This window comes from Hesperophylax consimilis, chromosome 7, assembly GCF_061612785.1.
Source record: "Hesperophylax consimilis isolate HC1 chromosome 7, BYU_Hcon_1.0, whole genome shotgun sequence".
NCBI classification, from domain to species: domain Eukaryota; kingdom Metazoa; phylum Arthropoda; class Insecta; order Trichoptera; family Limnephilidae; genus Hesperophylax; species Hesperophylax consimilis.
In genome coordinates, this window is record NC_142842.1 from 10,852,078 (window position 1) to 10,874,855 (window position 22,778).

General features: G+C 35.6%; 2 protein-coding genes across 2 annotated transcripts in view; both read right to left on the reverse strand.

Annotated features, from left to right (window-relative positions):
- Nucleotides 1-1,063: 1,063 nt before the first annotated feature.
- On the reverse strand, nucleotides 1,064-5,735 carry Dis3l2 (Dis3 like 3'-5' exoribonuclease 2). Its single transcript, XM_089633707.1, has 3 exons — nucleotides 3,300-5,735; nucleotides 2,719-2,974; nucleotides 1,064-2,516 (listed from the first exon to the last, which is right to left on the reverse strand). The coding sequence occupies exons 1-3, from the start codon at nucleotides 5,600-5,602 to the stop codon at nucleotides 2,307-2,309; spliced, it is 2,769 nt and encodes a 922-aa protein (XP_089489833.1). The 5' UTR covers nucleotides 5,603-5,735; the 3' UTR covers nucleotides 1,064-2,306.
- Nucleotides 5,736-8,720: 2,985 nt separating this feature from the next.
- Nucleotides 8,721-22,778, reverse strand: part of LOC149422297 (F-box only protein 25) — a 37,796-nt gene continuing 23,738 nt past the window's right edge. The window contains exons 4-8 of the mRNA XM_089633208.1: nucleotides 18,028-18,209; nucleotides 16,573-16,665; nucleotides 14,967-15,139; nucleotides 13,882-13,990; nucleotides 8,721-11,307 (exon numbers count right to left, since the gene is read on the reverse strand). Of these exons, the coding sequence (XP_089489334.1) occupies nucleotides 11,212-11,307; nucleotides 13,882-13,990; nucleotides 14,967-15,139; nucleotides 16,573-16,665; nucleotides 18,028-18,209 (653 nt within the window). The 3' untranslated portion in view covers nucleotides 8,721-11,211. The remainder of the gene's footprint in view (nucleotides 11,308-13,881; nucleotides 13,991-14,966; nucleotides 15,140-16,572; nucleotides 16,666-18,027; nucleotides 18,210-22,778) is intronic.

Below are 22,778 nucleotides of genomic sequence, written 5' to 3' on the forward strand. Positions count from 1 at the left end.
GTTGCAATCGTGACCACAAAGCAGATGAGCATTTAAATAATTTAATCGATCCAACATAAAAATTAGTAATTTTATCAAAATAATAAAAGTTTTGTACCCTGTACAAAGGGATTCTTGTAAAATATTAGATAATAAATTAGTATAAAATTATATACATCTTTTTTATTTGTTTTATTGGAAGATGAGCAAACTGTATCGAACGTTAATCCTTCCGTGTTCAGATAAAACATTAAATAGATTGATCATAAAAGATGTATGTATTTATGATTAAAATATATATTTTATCACAGCCTTAATAAAACGTTTACTGTTTACCGAAGGACTTTCATTTCACGCAAATTAATTACACTAAATAGGTCTGTCAGGAATCAAAGCATTCTTCAAAGGCTGATGGCAACCTCAGAACAATTTCATCATTTGAACGCACTATAACTGCGAATGTAGAAGTCAGGGACTCCCGAGGAAGACATGGCACAATCAAGTGAATCGAATAGTTGAGGATGGTCCGCCTCCGTCCAAACAACATAGAATGTAGAGACAAATTGTGAGGCGGGTGTGCCATAACCAACGCCTCTGCCATAGGTCACCCCAAGTGGTTAGCTATGTTTGGTGACTTAGCAGGGGTGCCCCGGTACATGGAGTGAGGATGCGTCTGCTCGCCTATGATGTGGCAGGCCGGATTTGTAGACTGGATGAGGGAAATATTTTAACTGTCCAGCAGGATTCTCTCGACACATCACCTTGTACCACAGTGGGAGAAACCAATTCAAAAATCCATCACTCCTGATCCCCAGATTCCTACCCACCCCTCATACCTTTTTCCTTCCCAGAGAGATATAGGCCTTGAGGAAAATTATTTTCCTCAGGTCCTCCTGTGTGGAACTAATTTTAAAAAAAGACACGTGAAATGTAATGCTATAAATGAAGCAAGAAGTATCCTTCTCTTATTATCTGCGTATCCCTGCGCGGAAACGGCGTGATGTGAAATATGTTGCACAATGTTATTTCACAAGTTTAAAATAATATTATGCAATATTATGTATTTCAAAAGTTGGAAAAATATTGTGCAATAATATGTACACAAGTATTCTTGATTAGAGCATTAATTTATTAGATGTTTGTCACCGAATGGAAGTTCACACTAGAAACACCTTTCTTGTAGATTTGAATGAAAACTGATGTCGCCACTGGCTTATTACCTTTGGGTTCTAGCTCATCTATCACTCGCTTCGCCTCTTACTTCTTTTGTCTGCAACGATTTGATTGAAATTAAAATTTCATAATGATGATTAAACACAGTTTTGTATTTGAAATTAATGGTCAGACTTTTGAATTACGAAATACACCTGCGGCTCATTTTATTTTTTATTCTATGATATTTATTATGTTTGGACAGCCAAAAAGTATTTACAAAAAAAAAAAAAACACAACGAGTAAAATTGACAGATTATTTGTATTTTTTTAGCAAACTTAGAAAAATTACAAGAATTGGGCCAGAATCCCGATGATGGGGAAAGTTAATTAAAGAAGATGAGTTGAATGTATAAAAAAATAATTGAGAAAGAATGAACAGTGAAATGTTCAAAACTTATTACAAACATATTTATAACTTTACTTTACTGTACAGCTTCCGTTCTGATTGCAAAACGGTGTACATATGTGGATCCACAATCTGCTGACAAGAAAGTCAAATGTTTAAATCATTGATTTTATTATAGAAAGGTGACTTTGGAAAAACAAGGTATTTTAACTAATTATATTATTACTATGATTGGCTGTTTTTACATAAAATTTACAAATCTGGCAATGCTATTATTCAATGCTTCAATAAAAATAAACTTTCTCTAAAAATTAATTCTAAATTACAAGTTCATGTTATGTTTTCTGAATCGAATATCGAAGCGATTCTGGCACAACCTGTTTACACGTAATATAACATTATCCATTACCAATATGTGGCGAAAAAAACGCCAATATCTATATTAAAATAGGTCAAACTTCTAAAAACAATTTTGATAAATAATTTCAAAAGTGTCATCACTCAAACCCTGTTTAGACGAAACCACCTCCAGTCATGTCGGGACTCTGAATCAAGTCAGCCTCTTAACTTCTAAAAGGGCACTATTTAGTGCACGTGGCACAACCAGTTGGGCTATCATGGTGTCCGAATGAGAGCCTTCTATACATTTAGTGGTTGGCACTCATCGATTCTGGTGTCAGCAAGATCCCAGAAAAATGTCAGAAAGTTTCCTGGCTAGAGGTGATTTTGGTTTAGAGCAGTAAATAAAAATCACAGAGGTATACAATCAAGTAGAGTTAACATCTGGTGATGGTTTAACAACCCTCACATTGATGGTCATGAAGTCGTTGGTCTTAGTGAGAATCACTTGCAGGAGGGAAAAGATCTGCAAGGACTGTGGGACGGCCACTCCTTGCCACAGCACCGACACCTTGTTGGGATCACCATCCTTTACGCTTTTCACAAATGACACTTTGGCACTGTCGTCAGAAAAATTCTGCAATAAACAAACATTATGTTTTAATTTACCCAGTACTGTTGCGGGTGGATATAAATTCATCATATAATATGGTATTTTGGTTATAAAGGGTTTTAAATAGATTTAAAATTATTAATTTTTCCAAAACATTCTACGATGTTTAGTGAAATATTTTTTATTTTGATTCAAAATTCTAGGTATAAAGAAAATATTTACTCACATCAAAGAAAATTCTTTTGACAAGTCCCATGGAAATGATAATAACATCTAATGAGCTTTCTGTCACGTCCACAACTGCTGCATTTTCAACAAGTGGCGATCGGAGTGAAATATATTTCATCAGGTATAATTCGGAAGACATATCTCCGGCTCTTTTTGCACTGTACTTTTGCTTGTTGCAGTTGTTAGCAGTCTTCTGCACGTAATCTGGTGTCCATTGCGGTCGCGGAGAGTATTTCAGGGAAGCCGAGAGCAATCTGGAAATTATATCTGCATTAGAGATCAAATTATACATTTTGTAGTGCTTACAATACATTATACATTAGCAATGGATTGCACACAAACTAATAGAAAGCCAGCATGACTTTTATTTTGATTAATTTTTGAGTTATTATGCCATGTTGTGCTTCGGACAGTGTTATAGTAACATTGTCCGAAGCGTTGGCTAAAGAAGGAAGAAACGCAACACCCAAATAATAACCCAAAAATTAATCACGATAATACTTTTGGCCGTGAAAACCCCTAGACATATCCAGCATAACTTTAATTTAACACAAATATCAGAAATCAATTCATCTGCACCTGTGCACCATGACATCAGCATATCTCCGGATTGGACTGGTGAAGTGGGTGTAGAGTGGAATGTTCAGTGAATAATGGCGCATTTCATTTTGATCATGGCCTTCTGCACAGAAATAGAGCGCTCTGGCTAATGTCTTGATGAGATGCGTGTGCAGCACCATGGCTTTAGCTTGACCTTCCAAGTCTCCTGCGGCGAATGTAGCTAATGAAGATTGCAGTTGACCAGCAGAGGATATATCGAGGTCAATCCCAATTTTATGGAAATTTTCCGCTACAGCTTCTAATGTGTTTTTTGGTGGGGGATGTAACCTGAGAAAAGCCAGAGTGGGAAAGTCTTGGTAGATACGGGCGGCTACAGTACAGTTTGCCAGTAACATGAACTCTTCAATGAGACTGTGGCTCTCATTATGCTCCTCAATTCTGTAACTCATTGGAAAACCATTATCGGCATCCAATCTGAACATCAGTTTTGGCTGGTCAATTCGAAGAGCACCACCTTCAAACCTCTTGGAACGAAAAATGACTGACAGATTAAATAATATGTTCACAATATCTTTAATATTGGCTAGAGTCCACGACCCTTCTATCTTAGGGAAGTCTTCTGGATTCAAATCTTTATCAGGGTTTTCCAACATAACTTGAGCATGTTCGTATGCCAATTGTACGCAATTATTAATAATGCTTCTTGTGAAACGATGCTTGAGAACTTTTCCGTCCTTGGAAATCTCCCAAATAACAGAGAAAGTTAACTTGTCACTACCGGGCAGGAGAGAGCAGTGGAAGCACAAGTCTCTGGGCAGCATGTGGTAGGTGCCGTCCACCAGATACACTGTGGTAGCTTTGTTGGCCACCAGGTCATCGAGATCCGTGTCTTCTTTTAGATAATAAGCGACATCTGAAATATGAACTCCAATTTCATAATTTCCATTGTCCATAAGTCTACAAGACACCGCATCATCCAAATCCCTAGCGGTAAGGGGGTCTATGGTAAACACACAGCAGTTGCGGAAATCTTCTCTGTACTTCAATTCTTCTTCCGGAATAGAAAAGTCAGAATTGGGGTAAAGGTGTTTGAATTCTGGCCCAAAAGGTATGACATCCAAATCATTCTCCAGTAAAATTGCTTTGGTTTGAGTTTTTAAGTCGTGTGACTGGCCGACATTGGCCAGTAATGTCCCGATGGAGAATTTAGGATTCAACCAATTTACAATTTTCGCTAGGAAGAGAGTATTTTCAAAACGTTTATGTTCTCTTTCAAATGCTGGAGGACAATCAATCAGAGGGATACTCATTATGGGCATTCGTTTATCTCTGGGATAAAAGTAGGCCTCATTCTTATTGCCCGAATTCATTTTGACATTACCAATACATGTCCGAGTATTTTTATACTCTTTAATGTAAACTACTTTCCCTGTCAGCTTCTCTCCTCCCCCGGGAGGGTCAATTGTCTTTATTACAACCACGTCGTCATCCAAAGCTCGGTTTCTGTCTTTTATTCCATTAATAATGATATCTCTTTTCCTTTTATCCGGGTTGCCAATATATGCTTGTTGGTAACATTTAGGATTAATCCTTAGAGAACCTTCAAACAAACTCTTATTTTTGAGTCCTTCCAAAACTTCCTCTTTCGTTAAATAATTTTCAAAGCTAACGTTTTCAGCGTTTTTTGAATTGGAATCTGTTCTTCTCCTTCCACTGGATTTATTTAAAGAGTCATTTCCACCTTTAGATTTATTCAATGATGCATTAACTTTTTTACGTTCTTTTGAAACTGGTGTAATTGGTTGAATTCCATTTATTCTTGAGTTGGTTAGAGAGTCATTTAAGTAATTAGGCTCTCGTGTAACTGCTTCACCTGGTGAATCAGGTTTACTTTCGTTCAGCTCGACTCCATTAATCGTTAAGTATAACGTCTGAAGATCCAGAATATCGTGGTTAGGATCGAGCGCGTAATTGTTTATTTTCTTTAACGGCGTGCTGGTAGATTTACTGCTGCTAGCTCTCTCATCCACTTTGTGAGGTTCTTTGGTTTCTTTGGGTTCCTTAGGTTTTCTTGAACGTCGCCTAGTCCGCTTTTTCTGCTTGTCAGCCAGAATGTCACCATCTTCACAAATTCCATGTTCAAGGAAGTCATTGACCAATTTCAAGCTTTTGGCAGCCTGGCTTGTCGGCATCGGAGAGCCGTCGCTAGATACACGAAAATTTTGAAGATCTTTCCGTGAAGATTTCTTCTTAAAATTTTTGGATGGCTTTTCACTGTCAACGACAGGTTCGATGATATTATTGTCCGAAGTGGCATCCATTTTATAAAGACAAATCGTTATACTCTAGTGATTTAGAATCTGTTTATATCACATCGTCAAAAAAAAAACAGACTTCCCGACGCGGGCACTCGTCACATGTGAAAACTTAGAAACTGGAAATAATGACGTTTGTAAAAATCTTATGGTCGCTTAAGTGTTGCCATTAACTGAGAAACGACAAGATTTTCCTTTTTTATCTACCGACCTGTGGATTTTCCAGCCTTCGCCGTTAATTCGGCCGTAAAAATTAGTCCTCTCTTGTCATCTAATTATGATATCGGACAGATGTATCTGCGACTAGATCTGTCGATTATTGGCTACTCGCAGGGCCGGTCCTACGCGGCTGGAGCAGTCTGTTCCGGGCGCCGAACTGACAAGGCACCAAAGCGCTGATAATTCCTAAAATCTAACAGTCCTAGCACATCGCCGTCAAAATTATTTTTCATAAAAATTACGCTACACAAAAATGCATATCAACCTTATATTATTGATCACAGTGATCACGTAATAACCTAGGCGTTTCCGGTTTTGACAAAGGGCGTCCAAATTTTACTCGCGCCAGGCACCGTTTGGCTCAGGGCCGGCCCTGGCAAGCTCAACATAGTGGGTATTTCACCATCCTCTCGATAAGCTGTCAAAAGTACTATCCATAGGATAGTAAATGTAATTTTTCGATTTCACCATCCATCGCTCATAAATGAAGGTGACCAAATAACTCATCAAATGACAATTCAACATACCTTTAAAAAGTGAAATACCCATGAAAAGCGATGCAACAAAATTAAATTGGTTATGTTCATATATTAGTTTTTTCATCGGTTGACTTTATATTAATTTTAAAGGTGTGTTGAATTATCATTGTGTGAGAAGAAAAGAAGGCCGAAGCATCTTTCGCTACCTGCAGTCTGTAGTGCGCTACTGACCGAAATACACACCAGATTCACCGCCCCAAGACCACCTCATGCGGTCACATTTACCAATTCTCATAGAGCCTATTACATCAATGCATATAGCCCATACGCTGCGCCACGTCACGCTGCCCGTCGTTTAGCTACACCACCCTGACTACTTTCAAAATGTCAGCCGCCTTCATGAACCAGTAAAATCAAAAAAATCCACCAGCGAAAAAGCAAAAGCGTAAGTAGGTACGTATTGAAAAACCTTGGAGGGGAATATAATAGCGGATATACATACGTCCACTTAGGAGCGACGGTAACACGCGCCACTCCAGCCGCCGCGCAGAAAAGTAAAGTCCGAAAGTAAGGCGTCCGTTGTGAAACTTTTCTGCGCCGTGGCCTGGAGGGCTTTTAGGTTCATTTTGCGTCGCTCGGAAACGTACGTGTGGATGGACCTTATATTTATACTTTCTCCCAGGCGGCAACAAAAATAAAGCAAATAATATTTTGCCATATAAAAATATAACCATAAACAAAATTACGTTTATTCTATTTGGCAACAGATGGCGGTAATATTTTTAGAAATATTCACTTGGTGGCCACCACAGAATTACATCGATACTCTATTATTCACAAACTGCTCATTCATAGATGGCGCTAATTAATTTTAGTTAACCCTCAGGTATCTGGCATATTCAGTCAAAAAGCGCTATTTTATCTTTGGAATAAAATCGAAATAAATGGAATAATTCTAAACGAATCCAAAAACTAAGAACTGTTTTTGAAAGGTGATGAAATAAGCTTTCAAATTTTATTATAAGAATAAACACATAATTTTTTAAATATTCAAATTTTAAATGCAAATTTTATACAGACGAAGCTATTTATTCGTATTCCAAATGTGCGCAAACAAAAGATTCATATTTATCCTTGTTCCAACAAGCCACTAAAAGTTGGCTGACTACTATTTTTCTGTTCTATTCTGCATTATATTTTTTTCTCTACTTTTACACAGAAGGGTTGCATATTTTATTTTTCGTTTCTTTTTTCAACACTTTTATTTGTATTCTTATGAATGTTTAATACAGTTGAATTCTTCAATGGATGCTGCTTTTTTCATTATGTAAGTAAAAGCTAAAAATAATAAATGTTTCATTATCTTCCTTTGTTTATAACAAATAGAGATAATTTACTGAGATCTCTCGTGTCCCGGATCTCATTTACATAATTACTATAAAAATTTAGTTGTGTGGATAGAAGTAATTATAAATATACACTCCGCGTCACAAAATTCGCAAATCTTATGAGACAATAAAGCGATCGTCTCTTTAGGATGTGCAGCATCATCAGCCTGATCCACGCCTCCAGATGAAGCCACCAGTCTCTTGAAACCGTTGGAAAACCTGTTGAACTGTAAGACGGCTTAAGTGTAGTTGCCGAGCAACATTACACTGTCGCATCCCTGAAGTAGTGCTACCACTTAAGTGGCTTCGTCAGCAGTGGTGTCCATTTTTAGGGGTTTTTCTGGTGCTAATAGTGACTGATAATGACCTAAATTTCACTTAAACTGCTCCTTTTATAGCTCATGTAAGATGGCACCACCTGTAAAATATAAGTATATGCACAACATTTTTTTAAAGTCCCGTACTTGGAAAATTTGTATTGTTTATGAAATTAAACTATTGTCTGATAAGAGGTAATTAAATGTACTTTCAATTGATTTCGTAGATGCGCGAATTTTGTGACGCAGAGTGTATTATGTAGTGTTTTTTTAGTACATTTGAGTGGTTTCGGTTTCAGTCTGTATTTGGAAGATTATAGGAAGATTATATTACTGACAAGTATATTTTCTATTTCTGATCTTCCTATGTACCTGCATACTGCTCACTAACACAGGACATTGGAGGTTCTAGAGTCATTCAAGATAAATGTAGCTTCGTTCAGTAAAAAAAATTAGAGTCTTCACACCTGTGCGGTGAAGGAGGAAACCATATGTTTCCTTATAACGCCGTTGGGAATGTGGTGAGGTCCCCACCATTATTTTTGGTTTTCATTTCTCTTTAATCAGTTTTTGACCCACAAGGTTTTAGGATTTATTTTTGGATTTATCTATTTTAGATAAATCATCATCATCCATCCTCGGAGAGAAGCGTTTTCCTTTATCTGAACCGCACTGGTTTATTTTTTTAATAGTATAAAATAACACACACAATTTGGAAAACTATTTATTTTTAAATTCTAAGCACAACACACATGTGGTAGTTAAAAATATGTTTAATGATTTATTACATAGTCTACATTTAAAATTTATAATAAAAAAAAATTAGAAACATTTGCACTCCTGCATCTAAATATAACAATTTTTATCTTTCGCTTTATACATTCTCACATATTTTTTACTCATCATCTTAAAAATATTTTTTATATATGTAGCTCACAGTAAAGCACACAAACTAACCAACACCAGTGGGTGCAGACGTTTATGTAGAAAACTATACTTAATAACAGTGGTGTTACACAGATAAAATCTCTCTTATAAGGTATTTTTCAAAAGAAGGTAATAATATAACCTTAGATTTAGAAAACCTGGTAATCAATCACAAATTTTGGAAAAGCCATTTCACAACAATCCTCATTTTTCTGTGGCACTGCCAAAATGCAAAATAAGGTATCACACAAGATTTAAATAAATATCACATAATACAGAGCTACAGTCAAATAGCTACCATTTATAATCATCTAAAGATTTGGTTGAATTCAGACACTTTGAAATTTGTTTAAAAAACATATAGTGAACTTAGCAGGTGAGGCATTTTTCTTATTATTTTTTAAACAAATGAAATACAATTAATCACAAGTCTAGATAAATTAATTAAATTAGTAAAAAGGTTAAACGTATACAACTAAAAAGTTATGAAATGTTATGTTGGCTGTGAAAACATAATTTTTTTTAAATTTCAGTTCATTTCATTCCTCTAGTTTCTGACAATAAGTTGTTAGCAATCGACATTAAATACTATACATATGATGTCAAGGAATTTTTTAAAAATTTTTGTGCTGTTTTTTAGTTTACCTAAAGCTTGGGGTGATTTCTTTCTACAAACTGTCAAAGTTTTATTAGGTTTCTTTTTGAATTATTAACATGATATCTCATACAAAATTCGTTGATCTTCATGCCAACAGTGCAATTTTGTGCTATTTATTATGATGTATTTGTTAATTTCTTAAGCCTTTCAAGGATATGAACAATTCGTATCAGTTGAGCGCCGGCATATCTAATTAGTAATCTGAAAACAATTCTATCGTTGAAGAAGAAGATAATACTAATAAATCTAAACAAAACTTAACAATTGAAGAAGGATTGAGGTACTAGTACATATTGAATTATTTGGCGGGTTGGAAATAAGCCGACATAGCTCAGTGGTTCAGAGCACCTGACTGGACATCAGAAGGTACGCGTTCATTCATCAGATATTTTCAATTTGTATTGATATTTCAAGCGACTAATTATTTGTTATCCTTTATGGTATGCATAAAACCTTTTATAAACATTGGTTTATCATTAAAAATAAAAATAGTCATTTGAAATAGGTATATGATGATATAATAATATATTGCAACGAATTATTATTAAGATTTAAGAATATTTATTATCTTCTTCTTAAATGATATTCAACATTGATTGGGTATAACCTTAAAAATAAGTTAAAAAGAAAAGTTGTTCCTGAATTATAATTTCTCTTTGCGGGATTTTTACCCTCAACACACTACAGAGGTAACGCGGGAGTGCTCGGCATTTCAAAGTTTAATATAAAATCTGCAAAATGTATCTTTGTTGGGCTTCAGAATGCAGAGATCATTAAATGAGATCATTTCTAAATATGGTGCAATCTTGGAGGAAATACATATTCACACCACGTGTGCACTAATATAAGTGATGAATATAAATTAATGAACAAATTTAATGAGAAGTCATCATATTTTATTTTGACAATTTTTAGATCTAATATCTTGTTTGCATTAAACATCTGAAAATGCTGCATACATTATTCTACTCTATTTCCTAGTTCTGTTTCATAATTAGTACTGGGTATGTATTTTCTTATTCCTGAAATATAATAATTTTTGGGTCAAGGGTTTGAAGTCACAGTTTCGACTCTCCACCCAATTCAATGAATTATACTACTACGAACTTACGAGGAAAAGTTTTGCAGAAACAGTACATTATTTAAAATTTCTTTGGATGTTCAGAATGATAATCTCGTTATCGTTGGCTGAACCTACGTGTGATTAGGTAGCACGCTAGGCTATAAGTAATTAACAAGTTAATCATCATGTTATCGAAATAACTAAATTGAAACAGATATTCATAATGATTCTCTGATGCCCCTTGTTATTGGAAATGGCGGCATTTTAAAAATGAATTAATTCATCTCTCCTTAACGCTGCCGTCATACAACAAATACAGCAAAATGCAAGAGATTTAATAAATATTATCTAGAAACAGGATAAGTAACCATTTTTTTTTAAGTTATAAGGTCCCTAAATACTTGGTCTAAAAAAAAGAACTTTAAAATTAAATGACAAATAACGATTTCAGACGAAGAGATTTAGAATAAGTCAATGCATTTCAATGTGTATGTATTTACAATATGTATAGCTCAAGAAAATATGTAAATATATCTCTTAAAAATATAAATATTGGCTATGGATCTAAAGAGAAAAGAACTTCAAGAAGTCGGCAGGAGGAATAGGGTGGGGGGCGAGGGGGCCCCCGGCTTCCTTCACTCGCTCCCTGTACTCCGGACACTACAACAACAAATAACACCATACATTTACACGGTGACCGGATATCATCATCACAATGATAATTCATCACATTTTTAAAAAGTTATATAAAGTCATGGAAAGTGATGAAACAAAAACTTTATCAACTGGGTTAAGTAGGTTAGGTTAGGTTAAAAAAAATTATTTTATCATCGTTTCTAATGACTTTATATCACTTTTTAAAAGTGTGTTGAATTGTCACTGTGTTGAGTTATCATGGAACCATTTACACATACAGTCGCGACACAGATAACATATTCATCAAATATAATAACGGTGATTCTTCCAGGAAGGGAGTTGACCAACTTTACATAATATGTATGTAAAGCATATTATACATTATGCTATCACCTTTTTGAATCATCTTTTTTCAGTTTTTTTACAAAAAATCTCGATACATTTCATTACGCAGGTTTTAAGATATAATTTGATTGGAAAACATTAGCATGGAAGGAAATTCTTTTATCCTTGCAAGACACAGTCCGTTTCCAAAATATTTCCGCCATGAGGTGCTGTCCAATGAATGGTGATTTTTTTTTTTTTTTTTTTTTTTTTTACAGTAATACCGCACAAGAGTCCCAACTGCTCCCGTCTGGAGCCAGTGAGACTATGGCATCCCCAATTGGGGTATGTTGTGAGGCTGAGGGTATTGGGGAGGGGAGGGAGATGGGGAAGAGGAAGGTGGGGAAGTACCTGGCTATTCAGATCTGGTCACCAAACACGGCTAAAGCCATTTCAAGCAACGTTTCAATTCTGAATGGTGGTCTTACACCAGGGCGATACTGAGAGTATCTTCCACTCTGGAACGTGCCGCAAATATACTATATATTATTTTAAATTTTAAATTAATTAATTGTGAAATAACACAAATTAATCAAATAAAATTTATTTGCGCACGCCGGGTTCGAACCCGCGACCTTCGGATCTGTAGTCAAAAGCGTATACCACTAGACCACGCCGGCCGTCTAACAAAATTATAATGATACACATAAGCATAGACAAAATTCTTTGATCCTTGCAATGCGCAGTCCCTTTCTGTAATTTTCCCACCACGAAAAAGATTGCTCATGCATTACACAATAAATCCAATATTTTACAGTGCTGAGTCAGAACCTACCAGTTAGCAAGCATTACGCACTCTTAACATGCTCCACTTCTTCTTTGTGGAATAACTTCTATTTATATTTTATTTTGGAGGAGAGGCCGGGTCCCCTGGATCCCCCCCCCCGGGGTGAGCCACTTGGAGGAATGTCAGATAACCGAACACCGAACATCATGGCCAGTATTCTGTCATTTGATAACATCAGAAAGAATATTAATATTTCCACATTTCCAGCCAATCGCAGTCTTTAGGACCTACATAATCTTACAATGGTTTCAAGCTCGTACAGATTCTAGAGCCCATGGCTCATTTTAATTACGTAGGGTCTATTTTCAATAATATGGGATGTGCAAGGTGCTTTTATGAGTGGAAGGGGGTGCATGGACCAGATCTTCTCATTGCATTTGCTCACTGAGAAGTTTCTAGCAAAAAACCAGAAACTTTTCTGTGCCTGTGTAGATCTACAAAAAGCATACGACCGAGACGACAGGGAAAACTATGGAAGGTGTTGTCCAAGTCTGGAGTGTAAACGAATCTCACACAGGCAATTGCGTCTCTGTATGTGGGAAGTGTTGCATGTGTTAAGGTGAACGGTGGTTTTACAGGTTGGTTTAATATCACAAAGGCGTTAAACAAGGCTGCGTAATGTCACCATAGTTATTCAATCTTTACATGGATAATCGTATGCGAGAATTGAAAGTGGTGGGATTGGGCGCGAATTTGAGTAATCTAAAAGTATGTTGCCCGTAGTATGCTGTTGATACGGTGCTGATTGCTAACACGATGGAAGATCTACAGTCTCTCGTGTTTGTATGTAAAATGAGTTAATGATGGATGTAAGTAAGTATAAAGTAATGGTGTTTGAAAGAGAGAGTACGAAAACAGTGTACAATATAGTTGTGAATGAGGAATACTTGGAGCAGGTGGATGAGTTTGTGTATTTAGGAAGTATGTTTACGAGAGATGGGAAGGCTGACAGAGATATTGAAAGAAGGGTAAATGCAGGTAACTCCATTAATGGCGGAGTGATCGCAGTTGGCGCTAACAAAAAAATGTCCAAAGAAGCGAAGATAGCAGTCCACAATGGAGTGCTGGTACCTACACTGATATATATGGAAGTGAGGTATGGAATAGATGGTTTGGGCATGTAGAGCCAATGAGCGAAGAAAGGAGTGTAAGAAGAATATATATGATACACATGTGAATGGTAACAGAAGTAGGGGACGAGAAGACATGGCACGACCAAGTGAATCAGATACTTGAGTCAGGTCATGTCAAGAGTCAGAATAATAGAAGAGTATGTATGAGACGATGTATGAATGAAGACCGAGTTGTTTGGCGGTCCGTCCTGGTTGGTTAGTTAGTTAGGTTCTATTTTCCGGGGCGGCTTAAAAGCAAATAGTAAAATTTTGAAGACAGACAGTTTGGTATTGTTGACTGACAGCATCACTTACCTCATCCGCAATACACGGGTGGCCGAGTGATCGCCAGAACAGACACTTGCAGTGCCTACATAAAGATAACGTTTCAGCGTATTGCACATCCTCTCGTAATCCAAAAGATCTGCCAAACAAACAAAAGTAAATGTGTTTGATAAAATTTCAACCGGTAAAGGTAAAAGCGCATTAGGAAAGATGCTAAAAATATTAATGATATTGAAACTTATAAATATATATTAATGCGGCTAGCAAAAAACCAAAAATAGAAAAAAATTACTAAATAATTAGCAACATAATAAAGAAATACAATTTGTTTTTGGAGAGAAATGTTTTACACTGTAAAGTCGAAAAATAAACATATTTTTATTTCAATCAAATGTGATGATGATATACGGTGTCAGGCAAGTGAGACAGAGCGCATGCCAAATGATGAAATTAAAAATTATGAATTGTACAATAGGAAAATATTACATGTAAATTATATTTAATTAAAAAGATATGGAAATATTTGGATCAGATGCAGAAAAATAACAAGTTAATAACACAAAATTTTATAAAAAACACTTGCCAAGAACTATAAAAAACAAATTATGGGACTCCAGTCAGTCTCCAGTAAAAAAAATGTATTACAATACATACATATGTATTTCTAAAGACGGGTTGTTTTGGATAATTTGAACAATTCTTCAAATTTTAAAGTTAATTTTTAAGTTCTGTGAAAGATTTTTTCAAGTTCTGTTATTATTCAGTTCTGTCAAGCAACTCTAGCTTAGCTAGCCTAGCTTGGATATAATAACAGAACTTGAATTGGACTTTCACAGAACCCGAAAATGAATGTTTTAATTTGATGAATTGTTCAAAGTCTGTTGAAACAACCCACCCTAATTGTAGATAGGTACGTAATTTCTTTAAAAGTTCTGATTGATAAAATGAAATCGAACCTATGAAAGGAAGGTAGGACATAATTCAGTACAATTTCCAAAGGCCTAACTCAGCACTAAATCCAGGTGTTTGTTAAGTAGTTGGGAAAAAAATAAATACATCTATTTTACAAGTTGCTAAAAATTGGTAAAGTAATAATAATAATAAAATATTTTTACTTTCTAAGCGAATGATAGACAGACTTCCAATCGACCTTGTCCTCGGGTTGGATGCTGAGTTTGGTAAAAGCGCAGTCTACTTGTGACGGAGTGAAGTGGAACACAACCAGCTCCCTCCAGATCCTCTGCTCTGAACACACGGAGGCCATCACACCCCATGCTTCAGCACTTGCCTGGAAACATCAATTAATATAATGTATATCATAAACACTATACAAATTATAATCGTCTCAAGTCCAATTATTAACCTGTCAAACACCAGACCCTTTTTAAGGAATAATAATAATGGAATCGAAAGTGTTTCAAGTGATTATGTTAAAAAAATTTATGAACTTTCTCATAGCATACAGGATAAAATTGCATATCAAAAAAATCAAGCTAGGGCGAAATTCCAACGCCATGAACATTCCAGCGCATGAACGGTTTGTCAGCGGGAAAAAATTCTTCTCACTGGTGTACTGGTTTTCCAGAGGTTAATCACACTCTCATAAATTTCACATATTATTGCCATTGTCTTCTGAATTAAATTTATCATTGATATAATGTCATGTTAAGGAAAAGTAAATGCAGTTAATTCTTTTGGGGTGAATGTGTCTTACGGGGCGAGTCAATTCAATTTAATCTTTTCAAAAATAATTAGAGTCGAATTTCCATACATCTTCCATACACATTCCCCAATTAAACATAGCTTTGTTTTAACACTATTTATTAATTTACTATCTGTACCCCGCCACGCGTTGCTGTGGCTCTGTCTGTAAATGCAGATAGAGAAACGATAGCGCGTGTTGCTTTTACGTCCAACGGATAGTAATGTTTTTTCAAAAAAAGCATGTTTGTCTAAACAGATATCCCTGTTTTACAAAAAAAGCATGTTTTTACCTGTCAGAGACAACATCTATATAATATAGGAATATAAAAATATACGCATATTCGAATGTAACGTTGTGTCAAAATTTCAAAGCAATAGGTGAAGAACTTTCAGAGATTGAAGATTTTGAACAAACGAACTAGGTTTTCATAATGTTATGAATCTGACTCAAAATAAGTAGCTTCTCACAATCTAATGAAACTGACATAACTAAGTAAGTTCTCTTAAACTAATGAACTTGACAAAAAAACATGTAGGTTCTCATAATCTAATGAATTTGACAAAAACTAAGTTGGTTCTTAATAGTCTAAAAATAAATATATATTAGAACATAGTATTTGACGGCCTCCGAGGGTAAGGGTCTCGACCAGCAAGCTGGAGGTCATGGGTTCAAATCACGGCAGCGCAAGTAAATTATATTTGATTAATTTGTGTTATTTCAAAATTTAATCATTTAATTTAACATGTAGTGTATTTGCGGCACATTCCAGAGTGGAAGATACTCTCAGTATCGCCCTAGTGTAAGACCACCTTTCGGAATTGAAACGTTGCCTGAAATGGCTTTGACCATGTTTGGTGACCAGATCTGAATGGCCAGGTACTTCCCCACCTTCCTCTTCACTATCTCCTCCCGTTCCCTACTAACTTCTGCCTCACAACATACTCCAATTGGGAATGCCATAGTCTCACTGGCTCTAGAACAGTTGGGCTGAAAAATAATTATTTTGAAAAACATACCTCTAAATCTTTGTGATCCGATATCCGTAGGAGTACTTCCCGTATACATTCTATGGGTAACTCATTTAACTTGGGATCTGTTTCTGGACCAGGCTGAAATAATTAACAATAGAAAAATTTTAAACATGTAAATTATTATCAGTAAAACTCTCTACTTTGACTGTTGTATAACTTAACTAGTTGAGAATTTAACCCGGAACAATTGACATACATAGATAAAGAAAAACTTCTGATGCTTGGAAAAAAGTACAACCTTGTTGATAATTCAGCATGACTTTATAATGAATTTAGACATTTTTTTAAATGAAAAGGAAATACAGTACATTATGTATAGTTTACATGATCTTTTTTAACATAATTTTGATAACACCAAAAAAAAAATTTAAATACATATTTGTCCTTATTGTATTTCTTTAATTTACAATAAATCTATAATGCTAGAGATAAAGAGTATGAGTCAAAAATTTTTTTTTCATGTTTTCAATCTCTAGGACATTATCTTCACGTGGTATAAAAATAAAAAATCTCAAAAATAGGCATTTGTTTCTCAATCACTCAATAGAAGTAATGACAGTTTATAAATTTGAAATCGCTATCCTGAAAAGATGTTGTTTTTGATTAACTCTTATGCTTAGCATAATAGAAATAATATTAATACTTATTTTTTTCACATTGTTTTTTTTAACAACAACATAGAATTGTGTAACACATTATAATTAAAATTTTGAAAAATTTATTTTTTATTTTTTTAGTTCATCAAAAAAAATTAAAGAATATATAATATATCATTAGTAAAATACCTATATGTAAGTTAGTAACAATGAAATTGTTGAAAAACTAATGTTACAATAATAGAACAGTTTCTAATAGAAGAAAAAGTAAATGTTTTTTTAATTTATTTATTCAAAAAACAGTTTTTAACATAAAAAACAGTTCACTAGGGCATTCCTGTATCAAGATGTGCAATATGTATGAGTGTTATAAAGACAGCGCCCTTGAGGTGTTTTTGCACAAAAACGGCGCTATACAAGTCATCCAAGTATTATTATTATTATTATTATTATATGGCATAATATACTATATTTTAAGTTGTGCATAACTTGCCTCACTAGGCGAACCTGTGTTGAGGCAGATTTTTTAGTTAATTATTTCTCGCAATTTGTCTATGGTTTACTAATAAATGTTTAATAAAAGCAGAATTAAGTTTAAACAAAAACTAAAATTAATGAGAATGAAACAAGTTCAGGGCCTCCTGTGTGGAGTAAATATAAAAAATAAAAAAAATAATAGCAAACTCAAGGTGTAAACAATATGCTTGCCACACATTATTTTGTATCATTGAAAATGAATCTTTGTATCTGGCCCGCGTGCAAACTTAACTAAGTAAAAAACAAACAAAACGAAATAAAGATCAAAGTGATGCAGGATAAATAAAGTAGCTTAATTTGATTGTACCTCACGAGTGCGTATGCGCTCCGCTATGTTGTGTATCCTGTGAATGGTATTACGGTGGTGGCCCCACAGGGCCCTACTGCCGAGGGGGCGGCCCCAGCAGGAGCGCCTCTCCTGTTCGCACACGGAGCCAAGGGCTCCCAGCAGGGCCCGCAGCACTCGGGGGTTCTGCTGGGATTCGTGGACTGAAAATATCAAGTTGTTATTGTTATTACACTTTGACCAAAAAACGAAAGATCGTTCATCATCTGGGATGAAGCTCAAGTGCAGCATGACAAGCCACCAACGAACGCTGGCGAATTACTGATAAATCACACCAAAGAGATAGCAGGAGACGTGTGTCTGCGTACCTTCTTGTGCTTGCAGTCCAGTTATAGTTATCAATGCATGCAAAAAAATATGATTTTGTTTGATACATAATCTTAATACATATATAAAAATTCGGCCTGCGTATGTTTGTGCTCGCAAAACTCAAAAAGTAATCGACCTATATCGCTGAAATGTCAAAGTTTGTTTTTATCAGTGCCAGGAGTGTTTAGAGAGTATTTACTTTAACAGTTTTTAATGTAACACTGCGGTATACAATAGTGAATGGTGGAAGAAGTCAGAGACGCCCGAGAAAGACATTATAAATGCGGGGTCCACTAGTATTATGTAGTTTGCACTCGTAAAATCCTCCCACATTGGAGGCTACCCAGAGGCAGGCCTAGGAACAGGTGGACTGACTGCATGGAACAGGATTGGAGTACGATGCTCAATGCTTAATCATAAGCTATTCATATTAAATACTTAACCACATAGATTAGAAAATTCACCTTACATAAATGTCTAAAATCAATACTTGTGATGTACATATTAAAAATAGTTTACTATCAAATTGTCGCAATTATGAAGAACGAATGTCATATATATTATAGAATCAGAGGTGGCCCTAGGAGTCCAGAAGTGGAAGGTAAATCGAAAAAAAAAGAATATGAAATGTTAATACATATTGCTAATACGTATTGAATATTATAAAAACGCCAATGTATGTAATTAATTTACCGGTACTCACATATTCTGAAGCCGGTAGTACAATATTATTTAATTTAAAATTATTTATATAATTATTTACACATGTAACTAATTAATGGTTTTTTTTCTTTTGAAAGATCTTTTCCTCGTAAAAGTTTTTAAATCACTAATTCCAACCTCAGTCCATTGTTTATATTTAGATTTAAAAAAGTAAACAATAAAAGCAAAAGTACCAATACCTTCATTTTATTGCACCCGCAAAACCACTGACAAAAATTATAACTTTTCGTTTTAACCTCTTTATTTTTGTCTTTTGTAACATAAACTAATAAGGAAGTTGAGTCCATTTTTAAAATTTTTTTTTATCAATGTTCGCATTTGTACGGGACGGCACTGTAGTCGCCGGCCGCACAGACGATATAGCGGGAGTGGCCGGCTGGCCGCTTCGACGCCTTGGAAGGAAAACCGGGAAAAAGGAGAGAAAATGTTGAAAAAAGGAAAAAATGGGGAAAAATATGAGGAAAGGGAAAAATGTGAGAAATAATGGGGAAAAATATAGGGAAAGGGAGAAATGGGGAAAATGTGGGAGATTATGGGAGAAAGGTATAAGGCAGGGGGGAGGAAGGTAGGGGGGAACCTGCGCCCTGACAAGGGACGCTTCGACTATTGTGAAATGTTTCTTCTTGGTGAGCACCAGGGATCCGGGAGAAAGAAGAAGGCCAGGTTGAAGTGAAGATCCCAAGGCAGAAGAGGCTTGAAGAGGCAGTCAGGGCAGTCCAGGAGAGATGTTGATGGTTCGATGGTTGCTGGATCTCTGCCGAATTGCGCAAGTTTTCTGCCTTTTAAAGGACCAACGGGCTTAGCTCTCCCTTTGTTAGCGATAAATTCCGAGAATTATTTTTGGGTTCCCGGAATTTTCATAGGACAGAGCGCCGTTGTCGCGCAACTCGGGAGGGGACGAATTTGACTTGGTCCCTGACTGTCTCTTTAATCCGCCTGCCCGGGACATTTTTATTTTCAGACATTTTGTGAGTGTGCACAAATTTACATATTAAAAAGGCAGCTTTGCACAATATTCAATTTTGTGCAAATTTACATATTAAAGGGAGTTGGTATTTAAAAGGGACGGTAGATGGCACTGGGACGATTCGAAAAAACGTATGAATCTTCACGAATAAAAACTAAATTAATAATCAGGTAGTTTGTTAAATCCTTTTTTTTATATTAATACTATTGCAGCATATTTTTGGGAGGTCATTGTCTAAATGACCTTCTAAGAAGAGCCGCCACTGTATATAATAATGGATGGGGCAACACTATATTATTTAACAATCATAATAAATTATGATATGTCTATAGCGCTGGATGGAGGCAAGGATATTTTTTATGAATTTCCATATTTTCCAAGACGATGAGTAAGAAATAAGTTTTTAGAAAGATAATTAATGATCGAAAGTTCAGCTATGCACCTGGCCAATGTGTAAACTCAACTGATTCTTATGAAACAGAATGTCGATCCCCATTTACAAAGGAATACATAACACCGAAATGTCAAAGTCAAGCAAGTACCTGACCTTTTGCTGGCTCTGTAGTGACTATTACAAATAGCAAACTCCTACTGCAACGAGCATTCAAATTACTACTTACACTACTTACGGACTAGCACTTGCCAGAGGTGAGTTGACATGAAAGGTGGTTAGCAGAGCATTGCTTTTATGTGCATTATTTACTTCAGAGTTTAAGGCATATGCGGCTATGTGTTCACACACATACACGTAAATAATCCGTGTCTCCAGTGCTAATCTCATTATAAGTACTTACATTAGTTTTATAAGAAAATGTATGACTATCAAAAAGAGTACAGCACGAGAAGGTTGTTCTCTATGAATATACACTGGGAAAGCTGGATTTTATGTCCACCGAAATAGGGGCACTAAAAAAAAATACAGTGTGTGGCAAGCCTACGCACGACGGAAGTGAAACTTTTAGTATTCTTCTCTCTCTCTTTTCATTTCATTATTCTTGTGCCACGAATGTTTTTCTCACTTCTATCTCGTCACTACTCATTTTTGACACTAAAACTCTGTTCCAAATAGAATAAACCACAATCAATTACGTATTTCACTCGTATTACACTCACCGCGCAGTACACGAAGCAAGCAGCTGATGCCTGGCGTGGCGTCGTTGGCTAGAGAGAGAGGAAAAGAGAGAAGAGAGAGAGAGAGAACGTTCGTCAGTGGCTCCCTCACCTCAGTAAGCGACTACGGTGAGAGAGCGACAGTGAACGGTGAACGGTGGTGGGGGTCCCGTACCCCCACCACCAAATGATCACTGTTTTTCGTGACGGTCATGAGTCGGTTTTACTCCGGTCCTAGAAAATGCATGACGCGCGTGAAGAAGTTTCACTTCAAAACTCTTAGTAGTTCTATTCTACATTCTATTATAAAAATTAAGAAAAAAGTCCGATTTTTACCTTGAATGGAGGAAAACAAAACTCTCAACATTAATTATAGTAAAATATTTAGTTTTTTTTTAACTTATAGAATAGTAGGTTCTTCTTTAATTCAATTACGATTAACAAAAACTGTATTTATTTATTTAATGCATCAAAATAAAAGTTGTGTTCTGTCTATTTTGGTACACTTTGTCAATGTCAATATTGTGAGGGTATTATATAAGCATCCCTCAAGTATTTTTAGAAATGTTCAGTGGATATTTATAGATATTTTTAATGGTAACCAGGAGGTGTTCAGGGGTTCACAACCTTAATTTTAAAGAATAAAAAAAATACAGGTTTTATATTTATGTGATGAGTACAAGAGTCCAAACTGCCTGGAATCAGTGGTACAATGGCATCTCCAATACGGTGGATCAATGAACGAATGAAAGAAAGGAGAAGACGAACAGACATGGTTGGAAATACCTACCTTAGTATGTTATAGAACTTTATTTATTTTCTTGGATCACTGAAAAAATTATAAAATGTATCACGAGTTTACATTTGCTTGTTAAATCTTATAAATATGTACCTAAAAATTTTAAAATTATCGGTGAGATGCTTCTCATTAAACTATCATAAATAACAATAAACACACCTAAAGAGTTAAAATGATCAGATGTGTATTGTTTGAATATATGATAAATATGTAATTGAATTGAATTGTTTGTAAAAAATGAGATGGTGATGCAATAGGATAATTTAATAAAATATATCGACCACCACAATACGACAATATGAAAATGAGTATGTGCTTGTTCTGGTGGTCGTTAGTTCCAAATACAAGTTTAATAAATTGTATGAATATATTTATCGGGGTAATTAATGAAAACCGGTTAGTAGCCGGGTGGACAAATGCGACAAGTTCCCACCCAGGTGTCGCAGGTACAATCCTTTGCTAGCTAAGTCCTCCATAAAGGTATTGAGGGCAACGAGCGGGCTGACGAACTAGCAAGGAAAGGGGTGAAAGCACCACTTGTAGGATCCGAGCCGGCTGTAGGAGTAGCAGCTTGACACACAAAATTACATATTGATAGGTGGGTCAAATCCCAACACCGCAAAGAATGGGAGAGGGCACCTGGAATGAGACAACCCAAAGTACTCATAAAAGGACCAGATCCTAGACGAACCAAGAAACTACAGAAAGTCGCTGAGGGAACTGGTAGGACTACTAACGAGACACTGCCATCTCAGGAGACACTATTGGGAGACAGATATTGGGAGTGGAAAACACCAATAGATG